General features: G+C 42.3%; 1 protein-coding gene across 3 annotated transcripts in view; it reads left to right on the plus strand.

Annotated features, from left to right (window-relative positions):
- LOC115105406 (glutamate receptor 1-like) overlaps positions 1–25584 on the plus strand; it is an 89433-nt gene that overhangs the window by 41030 nt on the left and 22819 nt on the right. For all 3 annotated transcript variants that reach the window (XM_029627411.2, XM_029627412.2, XM_065007275.1), the window contains 7 exons: positions 7930–8117; positions 13623–13676; positions 15924–16082; positions 16182–16349; positions 16893–16997; positions 18580–18690; positions 22404–22610. In XM_029627411.2, coding sequence (XP_029483271.1) covers positions 7930–8117; positions 13623–13676; positions 15924–16082; positions 16182–16349; positions 16893–16997; positions 18580–18690; positions 22404–22610 — 992 coding nt within the window. The remainder of the gene's footprint in view (positions 1–7929; positions 8118–13622; positions 13677–15923; positions 16083–16181; positions 16350–16892; positions 16998–18579; positions 18691–22403; positions 22611–25584) is intronic.

Raw genomic sequence — 25584 nt, forward strand, 5'->3', positions numbered from 1 at the left:
TACAATGCCTGGAATTGCCTCTATACTATAACACATGAAAATGCTAAGTAGCCTACTAACCTGATGAATTATAAAGTAATTTATCAGGTTGGTCATTTTCAGGTCAGAGCTGAAGGTGGTGTGTTTAAATTGCATCTGATACTTTTGTTTTAGCTCTATTGTTAATTGTTGCCTTAACAAGATTGCCTAGCAGTGGTACTTTGTAGGAGGCTGTCTGTTTTGATCAAAAATGTCATTTGAAGACAGTCACTCTGGCCCTGAGATAAAGGTGAATGGGGGCCTCTTTGAAGAGTATTTGGAAATTCAGGTATTTGGAAATTGCTTCCAAGGATGAACCAGACTTTTCTGAGGTCTTGGCGGATTTCTTTTGATTTTCCCATGATGTCAAGCAAACAGGCACTGAGTTTGAAGGTAGGCCTTGAAGTACATCCACAGGTACACCTCCAATTGAATCAAATCATTTCAATTAGCCTCTCTGAAGCTTCTAAAGCAATGACATAATTTTCTGAAATTTTCCAAGCTGTTTAAAGGCACAGTCAACTTAGTGTATGTAAACTTCTATCCCACTGGAATTGTAATACAGTGAATTATAAGTGAAATAATCAGTCTGTTAACAATTTTTGGAAAAATTACTTGTATCATGCACTAAGTAGATGTCCTAACCGACTTGCCAAATCTATAGTTTGTTAACAAGGAATTTGTGGAGTGGTTGAAAAACGAGTTTTAATGACTCCAACCTCAGTGTATGTAAACTTCCGACTTCAACTGTACATATAGTGCTTTCATTTCTAAGTGGTAAAAAATATGTATGAAAATAACATCAAATAAAAGGTGACATTCTGCAGTGTCACCTCTATATGACACATTTTATCAAGACAAATGCCGGAATATAGAGCCAAATTAAACATTTTAGCTTCACTGTCCAAGTACATTAAATGTGTAGGGGAGTGTACGATATGTCAGAAACAATGTCTCAGAACAGAAGATCCTTATTTTCATGCTAATACTTCTGCTTCAAAACGGATTTACATAAACAGAAGGGCACACGAGAAAGAAAACCCAAGCCTCACTTCCTCCACCACATCATTAAACATACGGGTGAACATAAATCGGAGAGAATTTATATGGGGGGAATATTGATGTGCTGGTGTTATTGATACAGGGAAGGAAAGGCATTGATACAGGGAAGGAAAGGCATTGATACAGGGAAGGAAAGGCATTGATACAGGGAAGGAAAGGCATTGATACAGGGAAGGAAAGGCATTGATACAGGGAAGGAAAGGCATTAATTCAGGGAAGGAAATGCATTGATACAGGGAAGGAAAGGCATTAATTCAAATGGTTCAGCTGCAGTCGCACGTCACCCATCTAAGTTCCAAGCCGTGTTCCTCAAGGAGAGAAGAGACGTGAATGGGGGAAGGAAGGGGAGAGGGGGGCCACTGAAGTAGTTCCCTCCACTTTTTACTATGATCACCCCCAACTGCATAATGTCTTCAGATTAACTGTCTTCAAACATACTTCCTCCTTGTCTTCCTCATTGCAAAATACTCTAGCCTTTCCATTTCCAGTATTAAACGGGGGGGGGGCATTTGAAATGCTAAATTTGTCCCTTTTTAAACTTTGGGCCTTTGGGAAAGCAGATACGAAGCAGCACATATCATTTGGCGAAGGAGAATAAATAGGCATGCAGACAGCAGCATGGTGCCTCAGCTTGGCTGTCAAATTTAGGTGTGGTGACAGTGATTTCAGGTGACTGGTGTGAAAACAACCTGCGCAGCTCTGCCTCGCACACAGTCTGCTGTTTAGCTCGGTGATATCCTCTGTTCCCTCTATGCAGTGGCACTGTGCTAAACAAACCACTTCTGATCAAAAAGCATTAGGAATTTATTTATAATACCCTTTTATTTACCAAGGTGGATTTAAAGGCAAGAGTACACATAGTATGTACAGTGCCTTCAGAAAGTATTTACACCCCTTGACTTACACATTTTGTTACAGCCAGGATTCCAAATGGATTCAATAGTTTTTTTTCTCTCACACATCTACACACACACACAATATCCCATAAAGTGAAAACAACATGTTTTTTAATGTTTTTTGTAAATGTATTGAAAAATAAACATGTTAGAAACACATTTGGCAGTGATTACAGCTGCAAGTCTTTCCGGGTAATTCTGTAAGAACTTTGCACACCGGGAGTGTACAAAATTCTTCAAGCTCTGTCAAGTTGATTGTTGATTATTGCGCGACAGCCACGTCTTGCCATAGACTTTCAAGCCAATTCAAGTCAAAACTGTAACTAGGCCACTTAGGAACATTCAATGACATCTTGGTCATCAGCTGCAATGTACATTTGGCCCTGTGTTATGGGTTATTGTCCTGCTGAAAGGTGAATTTGGCTCCCAGTGTCTGTTGGAAAGCAAACTGAACCAGGTTTTCCTGTGGGATTTTGCCTGTGCTTAGCTCTAGTTTTAATGTCACATGCACATGTACAGAGAAATGCCTTTGTTGCAAGCTCTAAATCCAACAATGCAGTAACAATAACAATGTAAAACTAAAAATAACAAGTTAAAACCAAAACACAGGAAAAATAAGAATAAGAACATGATAAAGTAAGCAAGTATACTATACAGGGTCAGTACCAGTACCATATTTAAAATGTGAAGGGATACTGGATCGACATACATACATACATACATACATACATACATACATACATACATACATACATACATACATACATACATACATACATACTTTTGGGGTCACTTAGAAATGTCCTTGTTTTTGAAAGAAAAGCAACAACAACAAAACATCTTAATTAAAATACATCAAATGAGTCAGAAATACATTGTCTACACTGTTAATGTTGTAAATGACTATTTTAGTTGGAAACGTCTGACTTTTAATGGAATATCTACATAGCCATTCAAAGGCCCATTATCAGCAACCACCTCCTGTGTTCTCCTGTGTTCTCCTGTGTTCCCGTGTTCCAATGGCACGTTGTGTTAGCTAACCCAAGTTTATTATTTTAAAGGGCTAATTGATCATTATAAATCACTTTTGTTATTATGTTAGCACAGCTGAAAACTGTTGTCCTGATTAAAGAAGCAATAAAACTGGCCTTTTTTTTAGACTGTACGCCTATGTAGCTATTCATAATATCTTTTGAAAAGCAGTTTCCAGCCACAATAGTAATTTACAACATTAACAATGTCTACACTGTATTTTTAATGAACTTGATGTTATTTTAATGTGCTTTTCTTTCAAAAACAAGGACATTTCTAAGTGACCCCAAGCTTTCGAACGGTGGTAGTATACAGTTAAAGTTGGAAGTTTACATACACTTGGAGACATTAAAACTCGTTTTTCATCATCTCCACAAATGTCTTGTTAACAAACTATAGTTTTGGTAAATCGATTAGGAGATCTACTTTGTGCATGATTACAAGTAATTTTTCCAACAATTGTTTACAGAGATTATTTCACTTAAAATTCACTGTATCACAATTCCAGTGGGTCAGAAGCTTACATACACTAAGTTGACTGTGCCTTTAAACAGCTTGGAAAATTCCAGAAAACGATGTCATGGCTTTAGAAGCTAATTGACATAATTTGATTCAATTGGAGGTGTACCTGTGGATGTATTTCAAGGCCTATCTTCAAACTCAGTGCCTTTTTGCTTGACATCATGGGAAAATCAAAAGAAATCAGCCAAGACCTCAGAAAAGAATTGTAGACCTCCACAAGTCTGGTTCATCCTTTGGAGCAATTTCCAAACTCCTGAAGATACCACGTTCATCTGTACAAACAATAGTACGCAACTATAAACACCATGGGACCACGCAGCCGTCATACCGCTCAGGAAGGAGACGTGTTCTGTCTCCTAGAGATGAACGTACTGTGGTGCGAAAAGTGCAAATCAATCCCAGAACAACAGCAAAGGACCTTTTGAAGATGCTGGAGGAAACAGGTGCAAAAGTATCTATGTCCACAGTAAAACGAGTTCTATATTGACATAACCTGAAAGTCCGCTCAGCAAGGAAGAAGCCACTGCGCCAATACCGCCATTAAAAAAGCCAGACTACCGTTTGCAACTGCACATGGGGACAATGATCGTACATTTGGAGAAATATCCTCTGGTCTGATGAAACAAAAATATAACTGTTTGGCCATAATGACCATCATTATGTATGGAGGAAAAAGGGGGAGGCTTGCAAGCCGAAGAACACCATCCTAACCGTGAGGCACGGGGGTGGCAACATCATGTTGTGGGGGTGCTTTGCTGCAGGAGGGACTGGTGCACTTCACAAAATAGATGGCATCATGAGGCAGGACAATTATGTGGATATATTGAAGCAACATCTCAAGACATCAGTCAGGAAGTTAAAGCTTTGTTGCAAATGGTTCTTCCAAATGGACAATGACCCCAAGCATACTTCCAAAGTTGTGGCAAAATGGCTTAAGGACAACAAAGTCAAGGTATTGGAGTGGCCATCTCAAAACCCTGACCTCAATCCCATAGACCATTTGTGGGCAGAACTGAAAAAGCATGTGCGAACAAGGAGGCATACAAACCTGACTCTGTTACACCAGCTCTGTCAGGAGGAATGGGCCAAAGTTCACCCAACTAATTGTGGGAAGCTTGTGGAAGGCTTCCCGTAACGTTTGACCCAAGTTAAACAATTTAAAGGCAATGCTACCGAATACTAATTGAGTGTATGTAAACTTCTGACCCACTGGGAATGTGATGAAAGAAATTAAAGCTGAAATAAGTCACTCTACTATTATTCTGACATTTCACATTCTTAACATAAAGTGGTGATCCTAACTGATCTCGAAGACATGGCATTTTTACTAGGATTAAATGTCAGGAATTGTGAAAAACTGAGTTTAAATGTATTTGGCTAAGGTGTCTAGGCATCAGGATATATGATAAACAGTAGCAGCAGCGTATATGATGATTGTATGGGAGTGGATCTGTGTAGAGTCACAAAAAAAAAATCAAAATCAAATTGATTTATATAGTCCTTTGTACATCAGCTGATATCTCAAAGTGCTGTACAGAACCCCAGCCTAAAACCCCAAACAGCAACTAATGCAGGTGTAGAAGCACGGTGGCTAGGAAAAACTCCCTAGAAAGGCCAAAACCTAGAGAGGAACCAGGCTATGAGTGGTGGCCAGTCCTCTTCTGGCTGTGCAGTGTGGAGATTATAACAGAACATGGCCAAGATGTTCAAATGTTCATAAATGACCAGCATGGTCAAATAATAATAATCACAATAGTTGTCGAGGGTGCAGCAAGTCAGCACCTCAGGAATAAATGTCAGTTGGCTTTTCATAGCCGATCTCTACCACTCCTGCTGTCTCTAGAGAGTTGAAAACAACTATACATGCATGTGCATGTTATGTGTGTGAGAGCAAATGATGGAGTGAGTGTTTGTATGTGTGTTGGAGCATCAATGTGATTAGTGTGTAGGGCCCTGTGAATAGACAGTGAAAAAAATAGGAATAAAATAGAAAATGTCAACTCAGCTGTTAGCTATTTAGCAGTCATATGGTATGGGGATCATAACCTGTTCAGGAGCCTGTTGATGTCAGACTTGATGCATGCTTGTCGTGCGGAAGCAGAGAGAACAGTCTATGGCTTGGGTGGTTGAAGTTGTCAACAATTTTCCAGGCCTTCCTTTCACACTGCCTGATATAGAGGTTCTGGTTGGCAGGAAGCTCGGTGCCAGTGACGTAATGGGCTGTCCGCACCACCTTCTGTAGCGCCATGCAATTGAGGGCGGTGCTATTTTCATACCAAGCAGTGATGCAGCCAGCTAAGATGCTCTCAATGGTGCAACTGTATATATTTTTTAGGGTCTGACGGCCCATGCCAAACCTTTTCAACGCGCCTTTTTCACGACTGCGCGTATGTGTGCGGACCATTTTAAGTTCTTAGTGATTTCGACATGAGGAACTTGAAGCCCCGTCAATGTGGATGAGGGCGTGCTCATGCCCAAATTTGCTGTAGTTCTTCCAGCCCCACACTGCCAGGTCACTGACCACCTCCCTGTAGGCTCTCATCGTCGCCAGTCATCAGGCCTACCAAGTTGTGTCATCAGCAAACTTGTGATGGTGGGTCAACATGGTGTACAGGATGGGACTAAGCATACACCCCTGTAGGGTCCCCGTGTTGAGGGTCAGCTTAGCGAGGCGTTGTTGCCTACCCTCTCCACCTGGGGTCGGCCCATCAGGAAGTCCAAGATCCAGTTTGCAGATGGAGGTGTTCAGTCTCACTCCATCAGCTTCCTAAGCTTGGTGACGAACTTGGAGGGGACAATGGTGTTGAACAGTGAGCTGTAAACAATGAACAGCAGTTTTCACACATTCCTCTTATCTAGGTTGGGTGAGGACAGTGTGGGGTGCAATTGAGATTGCGTTGTCTATGGCGTAATGCAAATTGGAGTGGATCTAGTTGATGTGTCTCATAACCAGCCTTGCCAAAGCACTTCATGATTACAGATATGAGTGCTAAAGCCGGTACTCATTGTGGCATGAAGCCTTTGAGTTCTTGGGAACAGGAAGGATGATGTCCATCTTAAAACATGTGGGGATTACAGACTGGGACAAGGAGAGGTTGAAAATGACCTTGAGTATATCGGTTAGCTGTTCTGCGAATGCTCTGAGAATGCACCCTGAAATACCATCGGGCCCCGCGGCCTTGTGGGTATTGACCTGATTAAAGACTTTACTCAAGTTGGCCCGGAGAGCGAGATCACCCAATCTTCTGGGTTGGTGGCCCCCCTCACTTTATTGTCCCCCCAAAAAACTCCCTTGTTATTGCCGATGACAAGCATACCCATAACATGATGCATCTACCACCATGCTTGAAAATATGGAGAGCAGTCCTCAGTGATGTGTTGGATTTGCCCGAAACATAATGCGTTGTATTCAGGACATAAAGTACATTTATTTGACACATTTTTAGCAGTTTTACTTTAGTGCCTTGCAAATAGGATGCATGTTTTGGAATATTTGGGTTCTGTGCAGGCTTCCTTTTCACTCTGTCATTTAGGTTAGTAATTGTGGAGCAACTACAATGTTGTTCCATCCTCAGTTTTCTCCTATCACACCTATTCAACTCTGTATTTGTTTTAAAGTCACCATTGCAATTCCTCTTCGGCAACTGAGTTAGGAAGGACGCCTGTATCTTTGTAGTGACTGGGTGTATTGAGACACCATCCAAAGTGTAATTAATATGCTCAAGGGGATATTCATTGTTTGTTTTTTATCCATCTACCAGTAGGTGCCCTTCTTTGAGAGGCATTGGAAAACCTCCCTGGTCTTTGTGGTTGAATCTGTGTTTGAAATTCACTGCTTGACTGAAGGACATTACAGATGATTGTATGTGTGAGGTACATCGATGAAGTAGTCATTCTAAAATCATGTTCAATACTATCATTGTCCACAGAGTGAGTCCATGCAACTTATTATAGGACTTGTTAAGCACATTTTTACTCCTGAACTTATTTAGGCTTGCCATAACAAATGGGTTGAATACTTATTGACTCTGCTTTTCATTTGTAATACATTTTTGAAAAATATATTTCCACTTTGACATTTTGGGGTATTGTGTGTAGGCCAGTTACACAAAATCTTAAAGTAATACTTTTTAAATTCATGCTGTAAAAGTCAAAGGCTGTGAGTACTTTATGAAGGCACTCTACTATAGAAGCTGATTAGAGAAAATCAACTCTGTTAATTCACAACGTTGTTGTGACTTGCTCCATACAGTAGGTGAAGTCAAGTAAGCAGGTGTAAATGCAATTTAAGTGGCTACAAAGGATGAAAAGAAATATATATAGACCTAAGTTTGGTTTAATTACTCAAATATGCCCAGACTAATTAGTATTTACCTTTGGTGTGTGTCTTGTCATTTAGGCCTGACAGTACTCCAGAAGATTCTGGACACTGCAGCAGAGAAGACATGGCAGGTGACATCAGTGAACCTGGATAGTGGTATGGATCAGACGGCCTTCTTGAAGGTGGTTCAGGACCTAGAGAAGAAGAAGGAGTACAACATCATCCTGGACTGTGAGCTGGAGAGACTCAACATGATCCTCAACCTGGTAAATAACATTGGATTGACAGACTGTCCAGTAATGAAAAGGGAGATAGATGTAAACTAGACACATTACTTCAATGGTGGAATGGGTTCACTCCAACAAGAGGACCACTCAGCTAGAGTGACAAAATAACCCTTTCTCCTCTTAAGTGTCATATCTACTCCTGCTCCTCCCCTCCGGCGTGTGACGGTGCCGGAATACTAACCACCGGTCCTGGGAATCATCATTGCGTACACCTGGCACTCATCATTATGACTCACACCTGGACCTCATTACCTCCCCTTTATAGGTCCCTTTTGTTCATTCCTCAGTTGGTACTGCACCTGTGTTCATGTTACCTCGCTTCTGGCACGCTGTCTTGTTTCACGTTTGTTGTGTTCATTAAAGGTTTGACCTGTGTCTTTCCTCATGGTGTCATTGTTACCAACAAAAAAAATGGAAGCAGCAGGATAATTGGATATCTCTCAGACGGTACAGGGTTACTTTCTGCTTCAGCACCATGACCAGCTAGCACAATTGGGGATGCCCATGGATGAGGTCCTTCGCAGTTTGTAGGATCTCAAACATTTCCAGGAGAATACTCTAGAACCAGCCTACCCAGTGAGCCAGCCCAACAGCCCATTCAGCAAACTGCTCAGGGCAGCGATGCCCATTTATCCCTCCCAGAGAAATATGACAGTACCCAATCCAAATACTGTGGCTTCTTACTTCAGTGCACACTTTATTTTACACACCAGATGGAAACCCCTACCACCGAGAGGTGGGCCCTGGATGGTGAGTACACGCTCACCTTCCAGCGCCTCGCATGCTATTTAGAAGAGGTTTGCGTGACGAGGTCCAGACGGAATTGGCCTGCCGGGACGACAACCTTACCCTGGACGTGCTCATAACCTTTTCTGGGAGTGTCAGCATTCTCATCGCTTCTTTCCCTCCTTCAGCGAACACTCGGAATCAGAGCCTGAACCCATGGAGGTAGGGGTCACACACCTCCCTGCGGCGGAGCGCTGCAGACTGATACAACTGGAGCTCTGTATGTACTGTGGTCAAGGAGGGCACAGACTCCAGCGGTGTCCGGCACATCCAAATCCTGGATCTACTAGAATAGCGGGATGGTCACGTGATCTGCCATCCCCTGGGCCAGGAGCTAATATTCCATCTTCATCACTTCCTGCTAGGCTATTTTTTTGGTGTCCATCTCGTTGGTTGACTTTTTATTTTAATTTTATTTCACCTTTATTTAACCAGGTAGGCTAGTTGAGAACAAGTTCTCACTTACAACTGCGACCTGGCTAAGATAAAGCAAAGCAGTGTGACACAGACAACAACACAGAGTTACACATGAAGTAAAAAATAAACAAGCTAATAACACAATAAACTGTCCCTCATGTCCTGTGTCAACAGTTTTAGTGGATTCTGGTGCCACAGGGAATTGTCTGGATCAGACCCTTGCCGCCTCTCTCAATATTACTTCATACACGCCCTCCTCTCCTTTTCCGGTGCAAGGCCCTGATTGTCGGCTATTAGGATCCGGAACCATTACACACATCACTCAACCGCTTACCCTCAGTGTGGAGTCCAATCATCAGGAGAATATCCCCTTCATCACCAGTTCACAAGATCATCCTCGGCCTCCCTTGACTTCAACGCCATAAGCACACCATTTCATGGTCGAGGATGAGAATCACAGACTGGTCACCTGAATGTCAGAGGACCTGTTTCCCTGTTCCCTGTGGTTCCATGTCGGTTGAGAGCCTTTTGGTTGCCTTTCAGCCCAACATCCCGGAGGTATACCAGGATCTGAGGGAGGTATTCTCCAAGACCCGGGCCACCTATCTCCCCCATTGCCCCTGGGACTGTGCCATCAACCTGCTTGCTGATGCAACACCTCCATGCAGATGCATCTGCCTTCTGTCTGTGGCTGAGACCCAGGCCATGGAGGATTACATTCAGGAGGCGCTCCAACAGTGGTTCATCAGCACCTCTACATCTCCTGCGTCAGCTGGGTTCTTCTTCGTGGCCAAGAAGGGCGGAGGATTACACTGGTTACAGAGGACTCGAAGAAGTATTGGTGCCGTCTGCCGTCGAGCAGCTCCACGGGGCCCGCTTCTTCACCAAATTGGACCTGCGGAGTGCCTACAATCTCATCCGCATCCGGGAGGAGGATGAGTGGAAGACTGCATTCAGCACAATGTCTGTTCACTACGAGTACTTGGTGATGCCCTTTGGCTTAGCCAATGCTCCGTCAGCGTTCCTGGCATTCGTCAACGAGGTGTTCAGGGACATGCTCAGACGCCAGGTGATCGTATACATTGATGACATCTTCATCTACTTGGTTAATCTGGAGGATCACATCACACATGTTCGAGCAGTCCTGGAACGCCTCCTAGCCCATCAACTGTTCGTCAAGGCTGAGAAGTGTCAATTCCATCAGAGGGCGGTCTCCTTCTTGGGTTACCAAATCAGCCAGCAGGGAGTGAAGATGGATGACAAGAAAGTAGATGCAGTCAGGTCATGGCCAGTCCCAACCACACTTAAAGGGTTACAACGGTTTTAGAAGTTTGACAACTTCCACCGTCGATCATCAGGAATTTCAGCTCTCTCCTTAAGGGAGGGTCCAGCAGCCGATGAGGCCTTTTGTCTTCTCAAGGGACGTTTCACCACCACCCCAGTGCTGAAACTTCCAGCTCCCACTATATCCTTTGTGTTGGAGGTGGACACTTCCGAGGTAGGCGTGGGGCAGTTTTGTCTCAATGACAGGGGAACCATTCATCATTATCACCGACCATTGGAACCTGGAGTACATATGAACACCGAGGAGACTGAATCCGCGCCAAGCCAGGTGGGCCCTTTTTCTTCACCAGGTTTAACTTCACACTAATCTGTCGCCCAGGCTCAAAGAACACCAAGGCCGATTCCTTGTCCCACCTCTACGATTCAGGAGAGGGCCCTGTCCTGAGTGAGCCTATAATCCTATCCTCCCGAGTAGTAGCTCCTGTGGTCTTGGACTTAGTAGCTCCTGTGGTCTGGGACATATATGTGGAGAGCCGGCAGGGAGCCCGCAACCCTGAACTGTCCTGCCGGGAACACCTACGTTCCTACAAGGATAAGGGATCGGCTGCTGACCTGGGCACACCCCACTGTCATTGCTGGACATCCAGGTATTTCTCGCACCATCCACTCCATCACTGAGAAGTACTGGTGGCCCACCTTGGCACAGGATGTCACTTGTTCCGTATGTGCCCAAATCATGTCTCCCTGGAATGCTCCAGCAGGAAAGTTCCTACTGCTTCCCGTGCCTCAGCAACCCTGGTCTCATCTATCCATTGACTTTGTAACCGATCTCCCCTCTGACGGTTTCACCACCATTCTAGTGGTGGTGGATAGATTGCGAAGTCAGGTCTCCCCACTGCTCTCCAGGTTGCTGAGGCATTCTTCCAGCAGGTCTTCCGGCATTATGCCCTTCCGGAGGACATCGTCTCCGACCGTGGCCCCCAATTCACATCACGAGTATGGAGGGCCTTCATGGAGAAGCTCGGGGTTAGGTTATAGCTGCCCAGTCACTACCGTATCTCACACTCGTTTCATGTCTCCCTTCTCAGGCCGGTGGTTCCTGGTCCCCTAGCAGCTGCTGTCCCCCAAATTACGAGGACTCGATGTATTTTGAAAGATGAGACATTAAAGATTATAAATTCTGCTTTAATGTCACAAACAAGCCAAACATCAGTGAGTCAAAGTGCACTTCACATTTCCATAAAACTGATGTGATATACACGGTTTGATGTACAGTTACAAGAATGCCTATGTTTGTATTTTTAAGAAATTTTGAGATGGACCGCACATAATGACAACCCGCTTCTCTGAATTGCCTTGTGAAAGCCTAACACTAAGATTGTATTTTATAATTGAACTAGTCATGTTGGCAATAGAACACGCTTCCAAATGATTCCCCCTGACCCAGATTGAGATTTATAATGAGCTGTTTTTGGATTGTGTAAACTACAGTAATTGTGTAAAGGCGGGGATGCAGGCCAAAACTAGGTGGGCTTGTTTTAGTTCCTCAACGACAAAGCTAGGAGAGCTCAAAAAGCACCTTGTGGTTGAAGACTCTTTGAGTCACCAAAGTGCATTGAAATGACTTAGGAACTGTGCACACTTTGGACAGTTCCTACCCCAAAATTTTCCAAGAATATTGTTACTGAGTGTATTTTCAGATTTAGTTATCAACAAATGCAGCAGAAAGTACAGTAAATATCAAATGCACATAAAATCAAGTAATGTTTGTATTCCCTCTTGTGTCAAGTGAACTGTTGTGTCCTGACGTTTAGTCTAATGTTCCCATAATCTCAACTGTTCTGTATTTAAAATTGGAACCTTGGTTATGCATTTCCATATTTCTTCTACACGAAACACTTCATTTCAGCCCTATCCATATAGTCCAATTCCCCTGAGTGTAAAGGGGTTAAACGGGTTCAGTTTGAACATGTAATGTTGATGGTGTCTCTGTGCTATACTTTGCCAGTCTCTGGACAGGGGATAGTGGAGAGAGGTCTGTAGTGAAGAGAAAGATATATGTATGATTTTAGATCATAACATCAGTCAGTTCTCCGGGAACAACAACAGTTCCCTGGTAAAAGTTATTTACTGTACTGGAAATGTCATCCCCAGAGTGAGTATATTTAAAAATATATACAGTATATATATTTTTTTAAATCTTTCGAAACCATCAAAAATCTTTTTATAAATGTTGTGTATCTTGTTTGAGAGAGAGAACAGCTATTTTGAATATGTAAGATCTCTTTAGTACTGTCTTTTTCCAATGGACAGAAGCTGTATGCTGATGTTAGAATTTGATCAACATATTGAGCAGAACAGGCCCTGTACTCATACATGTTCCTCTGTGTCCACTTTGCCAACAGGTCACAAAATTCTGATCCTTTGCCAATTATTGGAAAATACCAATTAGTAGAAAAAGATACGAGATGGGCTGCCTGTGTAAACGCAGCCATGGTGTCTGAATAGCAGAGAGCTAGTGAAATTAGTATGTTCACAAACATGTAGGTTTCAGATGAGCATTTGGAAATCAGTGGTCAGGCTCAATTAACCCTGACGGCTGCTTCATTTTGTGTCCCCCAGCCAGAGGCTGTCCCGGGCCTGTCAATCACAGGTGTACTAGTGATTTTGATGCAGATTGTGCACATGTATTCATTAAAGATCTAATTGGGCTTCCCACAATGACATATGCCAGATCCTTCCCAGCCCTCCACAGTGAGTTGTTCCAGCTGCCCATTTTCTACTGAGCCCTGATATTTTACTCAGACATCCAGGCAGAGATGGGTGATGAACAATGAATTCCTCAAATATGGGACCAATTAGCTCCTATTTTGGAATGATCACGATTAATGGGACGCTTCAATCCACATCTGTAATGAAATAGCTTCATCTTCATTAGACGTGATGCAAAATGCTTGATCCAAATTACATCATTTTCATTTCTATTATCCTTTCCAGATCGCTGCTCAGAAGAAAAACCTAAAAAAGTATCACTACATATTGGCAAACCTGGTAAGTCTGGCCCTCTCTGAAACGATGGAAGCTTTAATGCAATATGCAAGATCCATTGCATAATACAATTTCATAATTTATTTTCAATCTATTTCAAATGTCATCGTAGATATTAGTGAAACTCCCAGTAAGGAAACACTACTGTGAAAGTTGGATGAATTTGTTTTGTTCACAACACTACAGATGCCACAGTGAGAAGTAAAATAATAACTCCATCCCCACTGATGGATCAAAAACTTTGAAGCACAACTGTAGCTTAAATTTATGCAGCATTGATAGAAACTGATTGTTTAGATGAATCGATGGTGGCGTTGTTCCATGTATTGGTGCCTCTTCATCTTCTCTGAAACTGACTGACTGTAGCTCTTCTGCTTGTCTATGCAGAACACAATGTAGACAGATGGCTGATTACCCGCTGAGCAAGGGAATGATCCTCCTGCAAGGAATTGCAAGGCTCTGAGCTTTTTATGTGTAGGAAAATGTGTGTGTGTGCGTGCGTGCGTGTGCGTGTGTGTGTGTGTGTGTGTGTGTGTGTGTGTGTGTGTGTGTGTGTGTTTCCTTTGCATAACTAAACAGAAGTTATTCCTCCATTATTAATGGAATCAATTAATTGCTTGATGTTTATATTCATTGGCCACCATCACTTTATTATTGTTAGTAGGCGAAAATGATAAGCACTGTGATGGTAAATCAAATTCAGCAGGGACCTTATGAGCTTATAGTAGATACAATAAATATGAGGCAGAAGGGACTCTGTTAGAATGCTTCTGCATTTACACTTACTGTATCCAGGTGTACTGTAAGCATAGACGTTTCCATAGAATTAGAACTGTAGTGTCTAGTGAGTTATTTTATTGCTATGGTTGACTCTCACGTTAGCATAGCTTCATACAGAGATCTGAAGTTAACTGTCACCCTAGAGGCAACAAGCTAGCATCTTGCTTTAGTGGTATGTTGCGTTAACTTTTAGGTGTGTTATACGGAGTACTTCTTTAGGAGAGGATGCAGTACGTTTGGCTTGAGGTTTGCATGTCAAGAGCATGGTTTAAAAGTGCACTCTAGAGGGCTCAACTCAGAGATCTGGAAACATTTGTGGTAGACCTCATAATTGGACTGTGAAACAGAGAGAGAAAAAAAAGTGACTTCACAGGCAGGATTGTTAAATTCATAATTGGATTGTGCTATAGGAAAAAGAAACACCCCAAAACTGCAATTGTACAAGTAGGATTTCTTAGCTTATAATTGGGCCCAGTAAACGGGGGAGCTGTCAACTCTAGAATAATGATGATCACAAAGGCAGCAAGATGCAACACTCTGTGTGAATAGGATCCCTGCGGTTCATTACCATGGGAGCTATTTTCTGGAGGGGGGCACACACACACACACACACAAACATAAATTCACAAACACATTCACACTACCTCTCTTTATTGATTAAGCATGGCCTATGTAACAAGACTTGATCTTAGTTATCAACCGGTGAAGATCCCCTATACTTCCAGCGTTCTTCTGATTAATTGTAGCCTCGGGGTAAGAATGAAATATGTGAATATGGGACTTTTTATCATTCAAAGAAAGCATTAAAATAGTGTCTGCTGAAGCCTGTTTCCAAGGCAAGCTGCAGTATGACTCCAGATGGGCGGTTTAATGTAGTTTGATGCTCTTAGACTCAGGAGCAGGTAATTAAATGCAAATACGGCGAGGGGAGTCTCTCCCACATGGTTGCCCACCATATCCCTACGTCAATCAAAGAAAGCACTAGGAACAATTCAATTTTGAAGTACCAATTTGAAGTCCTCAATTTTCTTGATGTGTGTCTGTTGTATGTTTTAGTATGCACACTTACCCGCGTGCTTGAAGACTGTGAGAGTGCCGTCCTGTGTTTGACTTGAAACAACTGTGTTATTCTATCTTTGCATGAATATAAGTAGTCATATTTGTAAATCAATATAACAAAAGTGGGCAGATGAAGTTGAAAAGACAGCTGCGGAGATTGCTCGTCGAACTGTAGAAAAGTGTTTTTTTTGTCCTGCGCTTCATAGATTTGTAATGATTGCGTGGACTTTTAATCTCTGGCTTCTCAAGTGGGGTTGAACAGCTGAATAGCAGCTCTGAGAAATCAAAACTTTCAATACCAGCACTCTGAAAAGAGACTGTCATACAATTATCTGCACCATCATTACGGCTGGGATATTTTTGGCTCTGTTTTGTTTACTTAGCTCAAGTTTGCTTCGGTTTCTTTCCTAGGGCTTTTTGGACATGAACTTCACCGAGTTCCAGAAGAGTGGTGCCAATATCACCGGGTTCCAGCTAATGAACTACTCTGACGAAAATGTCAGCAAGGCCATAGAGGAGTGGGTAGACTTTGACAGCAAAGACCTCAAACTACCCAAAGGAAGACTGAAGGTATGATCGAACTGTCTCATTGTTCAGAGATCTCCCTATTCAAGTGTTCAAGGTTACAATAAACACATATGTGTTGCCTCCTCGGATTTGCCCTCTCAGTACACAGGAGCCCTCACATACGACGGAGTGAGCGTCATGGCAACTGCGTTTCAGAACCTTCGGAAGCAGCGTATTGACATTTCCCGGCGAGGTAATGCTGGCGAGTGTCTGGCCAACCCACCAGCTCCCTGGGGCCAGGGTATCGACATCCAGAGAGCCCTACAGCAGGTAGGCAGTTAGCATCACACACTCCACAGCCACAGCTGGATGACAATGACTTGGATTCAAACTCAATACTAGCCGCACATGTAATGAATCATGTATGACTATGAGAAATACTGTACAATACAATAAAATACAAGTAAATCAAATACAATACCACCTTAATGAAGTACTATTGCGTTAAACCCCCCAGTTTCAGGCCCACCAACATTTTGAGAAACAGCAATTGCAAGCCTATGAGCAATATGTAATTCTTAGATAGTTATCTTGTGACCTGGAGACTTATATTATGTTAGACATCATGCAATGTCAACCCAACCAACTGGTAATATTATAATCCTGAGATAGCAATCTTGTGTTCTTGAGATAAGAAAAATGATGTCATGCTATTTTTGCTTGTAGCTATGATGATGTATACAGTATTGTGTGAAATGTAGCAGATGTTGATTTCTTTGTGTACTGTACTTAAAAAGCCTTGAGCGTTATTCAGATTCCGAGAGTTAGCAGTTCTTCATACCAATCCTGGTCTATATCTGGTTTGTCCCACAGGTTCGGATTGAGGGATTGACTGGACATGTCCAGTTTAACGAGAAAGGCCATCGGACCAACTTCACGGTCAGCATAATGGAGCTGAGCCCAAGTGGACCACTGAAGGTGAATCGGGACTTGTCTATAATCTCTACAATTATCAATCAACCTCTTTATCATCCTCAGGGGAAATCTATTGTGTACAGTTAGACAGTATACTGTATGATATTTGACCTAAACACAGTAGACACAGTAGAATGAATCCATCCAATTTGATTTAAATGTTTGATTTAATGATTGATTTAATGTTAATGACAAATGATTTTTCAATAGAAATGGACTGGTCATTTACTAACAATATGCCCAGCATCAAGAACAGTTGGAGCCAAGCAAAACATAACAGTAAAATTAACTAAATGGCATTGTCTATAATGAGTGTCTCCAATGTTCACGTCATGTCAGAATGTGACATACTGTATTTGCTTTCATAGCGTAGTTGTTTTATTTTCATATTATGTTATTCATATGCAAATCATTTCTTTACATTGAATCAGAAAATGAGTTACCCTAGTTCTTTGAGTTTATAATATACCCATTTATATTTCACATGACAACCAGAGGCACATTAGCTATAGAACTTAGTGATCTTGCATATGTGGAGCAAATTCCTCTTATCATTTAGTATGCAGGGAGTTTGTGCATTAAGATGGCTGTATATTTCTCTTTAATGTTATCACCAAGACAGTCTTACAACCTGAGAGTAGGACAGGCTGGCCAAGAAGTACAGTAGGAGGCGTTGGTTATCACGGAGTATGGCTTAAGGACTAGCTAGGGCAGTGGTTCTTAACCTGGGTTCGATCGAACCCTAGGGGTTCGGTGAGTCAGTCTCAGGGGTTCGGCGGAGGTCAAGACACACATCCGATTCATATGATTCGTGATGACACGCTCCGCTTGGCCATCATTGGCTGCAGGTGATCACGCTACATCGCTTGGCCTATCTGTGCTGCAGGGAATTTGGTACGCTCAGTAGTCGACTTGTGACTGTCGTGATGGTACGTCTTGTGATTTCTTTCTTAATATTTTAATCCCTTCATACTTACTATGTCGTGTCAACAAATGGTAACGTACCCTGTTATTGCTAAGAAAGCTCTGGAGATTTTCATACCGTTTGTTACAACATATCTTTGCGAGCAATCCTTTTCGAGGATGCTGGACATAAAAACGAAGAAAAGGAACAGACTTTGTTGCGAAAATGACATGAGAGTGGCACTTGCCAAGGTGAAGCCGCGCATTTCTGAATAGTCTCTGAAAGGCAACAGCAGAAGTCACACCGATTTGCAGTAAATATTCATTATTATGTTTTTGTGTGAAAATCATGTTTTGATGATTTTGTTCTTTGAACACTGTGATGTTGATGCACGGTTTATTTTGTGCACCAGCCAAATATATACCTATGTTTGGAATTTGAAAAAATTATTTTATTTTTCCAATTAAGAAGGGTTCGGTGAATGCGCATATGAAACTGGTGGGGTTCAGTACCTCCAACAAGGTTAAGAACCACTGAGCTAGGGGATTAACCATATGAGTTAAGGGATGTGCTTTATCCCCACAATACACTACAGTATATTCATACGAATTACACCATAAATAGAAATGTAGGATTTCCTCTGCTATGTGTGTTGACATACTGTACCTCTTCCGACTGCAGGTGGGCTACTGGAATGAGAATGAGAACTATGTGAACACAGCCGTATACACCCCGGTGGTTGAAGAATTCTTCGGACTGCAAAACAGGACATACGTTGTGACCACTATCCTTGTGAGTCTCACTAGCTTCACTGAAAGGCTCTGTGTTTGTATGGTGATAATGTTCCATGGACCAAAAGACGACAGTTGTTTCAAACTGCGTTTGGGTACGGAAACACAGAACAGTAGAGTCGCTTTTATCAACCCATGTGGCAGTATGGCAGTGCAGTATGATGTTACAGAGTCCTGAGAACTGTCGGTATTGTTTGGCCCTAGTGATATCTGCACAGCTTAAGGTAGCTGCAGCAAAAGAACGGATACACAAATTCTCTCATGTCGTCATATGACAATGTCCTGGCAGCAGAAGCCGTGGTATTAGTGTGTCTTTGAGGGCTGTCCCAGAAGCGACTCTCCTGCCTGGCTATGAAGTCCGAGCGGTCAGAGTTGGCAAGCCTGCTGATTATGCTCTTTCCCTTTCTGCATGGTGACTGCATTCAGCTTCTCCATTGTAGCTCTGCCATATCAACACATCAGAGAGGTTCAGGTCACCTCTGATCAGTCCCGTCGGCTGTGCTGAATAACACTGCCAGTCGAACGAACTGGCATGAGAATGACGGCCAGGTGTAAAGGCTATACTGAAAAATAGGGATTTTTTTGGTTAGATTCACAAAGGGATAGAAATGATTGGCAACTATCCCAGAGAAATTGGAGAGTGTATTTATTTAAACTTTTCATATCCTAATTGCAGGGTTTCTATTTTGTACAGCACATTCATCCATGTAAGCAATCCCTGTTGAAATGGTCTATCAATTCCAGTGGGTCAAGTTATCTACATGAGGTAGGAAGGGATCAGGGAGGGAGAGCCCTTACCTGTTTCAAAATGCTTCAGGCCTAATCTAAATTCTTAATTCTGTCCTGTTGACACCACCATCTCGACCACACTATGGTCTATTTCCAGATTGTACGCTATGCTGTGTCCACCTGTAGCCTTGCCATGAGGGCTGTTTTCACAGCAACTCTGTTCTGCTTTATCTGGAGGGCAGAGCTCCACACAGCCCCTTTACAGTCACCCCGGCCTGGCCAGCCAGAAATAGCAGGAGTGCTGCCCGCCCATCATATCTGAGTCAACCCACACTAAGGAGAAGGTGCGAGAGGGTGGCCATGAATAATGCCATTTGAAGGTCCCTTCCTGTAGGCTACACAAAGAAATGTACATACATTGGTGTGAAGCCCCATGGTCAGGGATGTAGTGCTGCTGTAGCACGCCTGGTAAAAATATTTCAGTACATTTTATTCTGATTTAATTACCACAGAAATTCCATGAAAACGATAGAACGAGTAACTACATAAATATGTAGGCTATTGCAGCCTATAGGTAGGTAAATGATGGTTTCCTCCCTGTCTTCTCTCTCTCTCTCTGGCAGTGGCGTGAATTATGAATAACTGTAGTCGTGTGTGTGTGTGTGCGGAGGCCCGTCAGGCAGACGCTTGACCACTTTGAGCGGGCCGAATCCAACATAGCAAGATAGATAGAATACTCTACCAGGGGTTTCTAAAACGGCTGTCCTCAAAACAGTTTGTTACGGACTTGGGGCTAACGTATGACGCACTTGAACTCGCCCTACTGTCCGAGAGCTTAGCTTACAGAAAAGTACTACCTCTGTTGCGTATTCAGACAAACTGATCCACCGCATGAACCTCATCATCACACCAACGAGATCAAGGATCCAAATTTACAGCGTGTCTGCCTTGACGTTCATAAAGCTCAATGGGACTCCTCTTGCGCAGTGGAGCCCAGAACGATATGCGAGCACTTGGTTACGGTACTGTTCTTTCACCACCATGATTCAAAGCGTGTTCAAATCGCTTAAAATAACCCTCATCAAGATCTGTTGCCTATTAGTTCGACTCATCACTTAATAATAATAATATTACAAATAGAAACTTCTCACTTCTCACAATGATGCTCGATTAGTAAAGGTACACCAAAGCTAAATCAATGTCTTGCAAGATCACATAATGAATCATTAATATTTTACATAACAGAACCAAATATACACTGAACAAAATATAAAGTCTTGGTCCCATGATTCATGAGCTAAAATGTCAAATCACAGACATTTTCCATACTCAATAACGTTTTTCTCTCATGCTGTGCACAAATTTGTTACCATCCCTGTTTGTGAGCATTTCTCCATTGCCAAGATAATCCATCCACCTGACAGGTGTGGCATATCAAGAAGCTGATTAAATAGCATGATCATTACACAGGTGCACCTTGTGCTTGGTACAATAAAAGGCTGATCTCAAATGTGCAGTTTTGTCACACAACACAACGCCACAGATGTCTCAAGTTTTGAGGGGGAGTGAAATTGGCATGCTGACTGCAGGAATGTCCACCAGAGCTGTTGCCAGAGAATTTAATGTTAATTTCTCTACCATAAGCTGCCTCCAATGTAATTTTAGAGAATTTGGCAGTACGTCCAACAGGCCTCACAGCTGCAGACCACGTGTCTGGCGTCGTGTGGGCAAGCGGTTTGCTGATGTCAACGTTGTGAACAGAGTGCCCCATGGTGGCGGTGGGGTTATGGTATGGGCAGGCATAAGCTACGGACCACAAACTCAATTGCATTTTATCGATGTCATGCCATTCATCCACGCCATCATCTCATGTTTTAGCATGATAATGCACAGCCCCATGTCACAAGGATCTGTACACAATTCCTGGAAGCTGAAATCATCCCAGTTCTCTAAGACATGTCACCCATTTATGCATGTTTGGGATGCTCTGGATTGACATGTACGACAGTGTGTTCCAGTTCCCGTCAATATCCAGCAACTTCACACAGCCAAAGAGGAGTGGGACAATTCCACAGGCCACAATCAACAGCCTGATCAACTGTATGCGAAGGAGATGTGTCACGAATGCATGGGGCAAGAAAATGGAGGTCACACCAGATAGACTGGTTTTCTGACCCACACCCCTACCTTTTTTTAAGGTGTCTGTGACCAACAGATGCATATCTGTATTCCGATTAGGCCCTAATTGACAGATTGTTGCATGTTGCGTTTATATTTTGGTTTGGTATAATAGCATATACTGTAGCATAGTATGCCTATAATATGTTACACCAAATACACCTTATCTGAAGCTGAATAGACCAAAAAGAAATCAACTGCAAGCGCCACCGGGCAGGATAAATGCTTTGATTTAAACAAACATAGTTTGTTAACATCATTTGCTTTCATTTGCTCATGAAACAGTCGTTCAAGAAGATCTAAATGCATATTCCCATGAAAGTGATTGAGATCAAATGATTGGCATGCAGTTTGGATATTTCACTGGTAAAACGTGAAGAATAATCATTCACGATTGACAGTGATAATGGCCTATTTTGAAATCAGGTAGGCCTATGCCTAACTTGTTGTTTAAGGATATTAAAAATATCATATTTTCTTCATGCTTTCTGTGGTCATAGGCAGATGTTGCAATTGGAGGATGCATTTTATGCATGGGCCTATTCTACAATGATATTCAATAGGCTACATTTGTCAGTACTTTGATTGAGAAATTCTGACATCATAAAAAAAATTGCACTATACCAATGCCCAATGTTTGCATAGAAGGTGATATAGTATACCGTATCGTGTACATTATCCCAAAGAAAGGTAGACATGGAAATCTTTATAATAAATGCCCCTGAAAGAGTCATGGTGAATGCATGCAGTATGTGATGAAAATGTGTAAAAGAACCAGGCATCAATGTTGTCCTTCATGTTTCCAAGGAATCTCCATATGTGATGCTAAAGAAGAACCACGAGCAGCTGGTGGGGAACGATAAGTATGAGGGCTATTGTGTGGAGCTGGCCGCCGAGATCGCCAAGCATGTGGGCTACACCTATAAGCTAGAGGTCGTAAGCGATGGCAAGTACGGAGCCAGAGACGCTGAGTCCAAGATGTGGAACGGGATGGTGGGCGAGCTGGTTTATGGGGTTAGTAACCATCTCATGAACATACCAGGCACCTCACTACGCTCTAAGAGGACAAATGTGTTTATCATACACTCTCTGACAACACAGCAGTCCATGGAATTCATCCAATGGCAAGGACAATAATAGCTTTTTAAGTTGACACAGCCTGACTCATTCTTAATGTAACCGCTCATTCGGTTTATAAAGTTGGCAGTAACTACAATAGAATGCTGCAAAGGCGGTACGATGTTTGCAACAGTACACACGATTGTACCATCCCTATTCCCAAACTTGTTATAGTCCTGTACCCCTTCAAACATTCAACCTCCAGCTGTGTACCCCCTCTAGCACCAGGGTCAGCACACTCTCAAATGTTGTTTTTTGCCATCATTATAAGCCTGCCACACACACAGAACTGCTTGTTGCAATTTCAATGAGGCTCTCTTGTTCAGATATCGGTAAGTGGACTAGAGGCAGGGCATGAAAGGAATAAAGAATCCAGTTGTTTGTGTCATCCGTTTCGGGAAAGTACCTGAGTAATTGAGCACCCAACTCGCTCAGGTGCTTCGCTATAACACATTTGACATTGTCCGTAAGCTTGAGTTCATTTTCACACAAAAAATCATACAATGATGAAAAGAACTGTGTGTTGTCCTTGTTAATGCAGACAGAGAAGAGCCCCAACTTCTTAATCATAGCCTCAATTTTGTCCCGCACATTGAAAATAGATACAGAGAGTCCCTGTAATCCAAGATTCAGATCATTCAGGCGAGAAAAAACATCACCCAGTTGGCCAGTTGTGAGAAACTCATCATCGTGCAAGCGGTCTGACAAGTGAAAATTATGGTCAGTAAAGAAAACTTTAAGCTCGTCTCTCAATTTAAAAAAAAAGTGTCAATACTTTGCCCCTTGATAACCAGCGCACTTCTGTATGTTATAAAAGCGTTACATGGTCACTGCCCATATCATTGCATAATGCAGAAAATACACGAGAGTTCAGGGGCCTTGCTTTAACAAAGTTAACCATTTTCACTGTAGTGTCCAAAACATCTTTCAAGCTGCCAGGCATTCCCTTGGCAGCAAGAGCCTCTTCGTGGATGCTGCAGTGTACCCAAGTGGCGTCGGGAACAACTACTTGCATGCGCGTTACCAGTCCACTATGTCTCCCTGTCATGGCTTTTGCGCCATCAGTACAGATACCAACATGAGCCACAGCTACGTTTGGCTACATACGGACTGTTAGTGGAATTCCCGCGAGAGAGTAACGTTTAATGTGATTGATGTTCATTATTTGACTAAGCTACCTGTATTTGACATTGTGTTGTTATTTCGCTGAAAACTAGATGGTTTAATTCGATTTTTGGCAGTGAAACAAGGCTACTCAGGTGAGGGGAAAAAAACTCATACAAATGTATAGCCCCGTTAGAAAATATAAATGGACTGTTTGAAAATGTGAAGAAAAAATGTGAATCACATTTTTATTTGGCGTACCTCCAACGGCATTGCGTGTACCACACTTTATATAATGTTTACATACCTTACATTACTCATCTCATATGTATATACTGTACTCTATACCATCTACTGCATCTTACCTATGCCGTTCCACCATCACTCTGTCACGACTTCCGCCGGAGTCGGTCCCTCTTCTTGTTCGAGCGGCGTTCGGCGGTCAACGTCACTGGCCTTCTAGCCATCGCCGATACACTTTTCATTTTCCATTTGTTTTGCCTTTGTTTTCTACACACCTGGTTTCAATTCTCCATTACATGTTCATTATTTAACCCTCTGGTTTCCGCCACGTTTGTGTGCGTGTTTGTTTTATTGTTCAGGCTGTTACTGACGGCTGGTATTTTGTTGCTGGGTGTTGTTATTACGCCCGTTTATTTCCTGGTAGCGGTATTTTTCCCGCACCATAGTATTGTGTTTATACTGGTGTTATCTTGTATTAAATACCTTGTCCACGCATCTCAGCTCTCTTGCGCCTGACTCCTTTCACCAGTTACCGACAGCCTTGATACACTCATTCATATATTTTTATGAACATATTCTTATTCATTCCTTTACACTTGTGTGTATAAGGTAGTTGTTGTGAAATTGTTAGGTTAGATTACTTGTTAGATATTACTGCATGGTTGGAACTAGAAGAACAAGCATTTCGCTACACCTGGATTAACATCTGCTAACCATGTGTATGTGACAAATACAATTTGATTTGATTTGGGCATACCTCAGTTTGGGAATACCTGCATCACAACCTTCACTATAGCTCTTCCCCAGTGATATGCTTCAATATTCAACCAGACACTACTTTAAACCTATTTTTAACCTAACAAATGTCTACAAAAGACAATGATCTCATTAGTGGATGTTTGTCACATACTAAATACACAAAACAAATTCAATGTGGCTTTTCGTATAAATACTGTTCTGTTCTCTGGAACACGTACAGATCTACATTGTACGTTATGTTGCTGCTGTAGCCAAAGGACATTCTGTGCTGTAGTTTATTTATTTCCAATACTATGTAGGGTTAACATTAAAATCTTTGAGAAGAATAACAATGTGTCGGAGAAGTGTGTCACAGCTTGGCTTCAGCCAGGACACAATGTGTCCCTATGAGCTTAAGATATGTTCTGACAAAGGTATACTATACCTCTCACTTTACATGTCCAGCAGCTCTCTCAATGTCAAAACATAACTACACAATGCAGATGGGCCCAGACAGGCTGTCAATGTTGAAGTGGTAAGGTACCAAGGTTACCCCCCCAAAAAGTTGAGTAACAGGCAACAGAATGAGCACAATACAGTAGCTGGATGTCTATTCCCTGGAAGTCTGTTATTGAAAATGTCCCTTACCAAACTGTCACTTCCCATATCTTCAATGTTTCATGGGATTCATGTCAAACCCTATTTCTCTGCCCTCAGGAACTTGAGATGAAAGATACGCTCTAACAGTTTGGTCTAGGGTAATGTAGAATATGTTCTGTCCATA

Source organism: Oncorhynchus nerka, linkage group LG22, assembly GCF_034236695.1.
Source record: "Oncorhynchus nerka isolate Pitt River linkage group LG22, Oner_Uvic_2.0, whole genome shotgun sequence".
NCBI lineage: Eukaryota > Metazoa > Chordata > Actinopteri > Salmoniformes > Salmonidae > Oncorhynchus > Oncorhynchus nerka.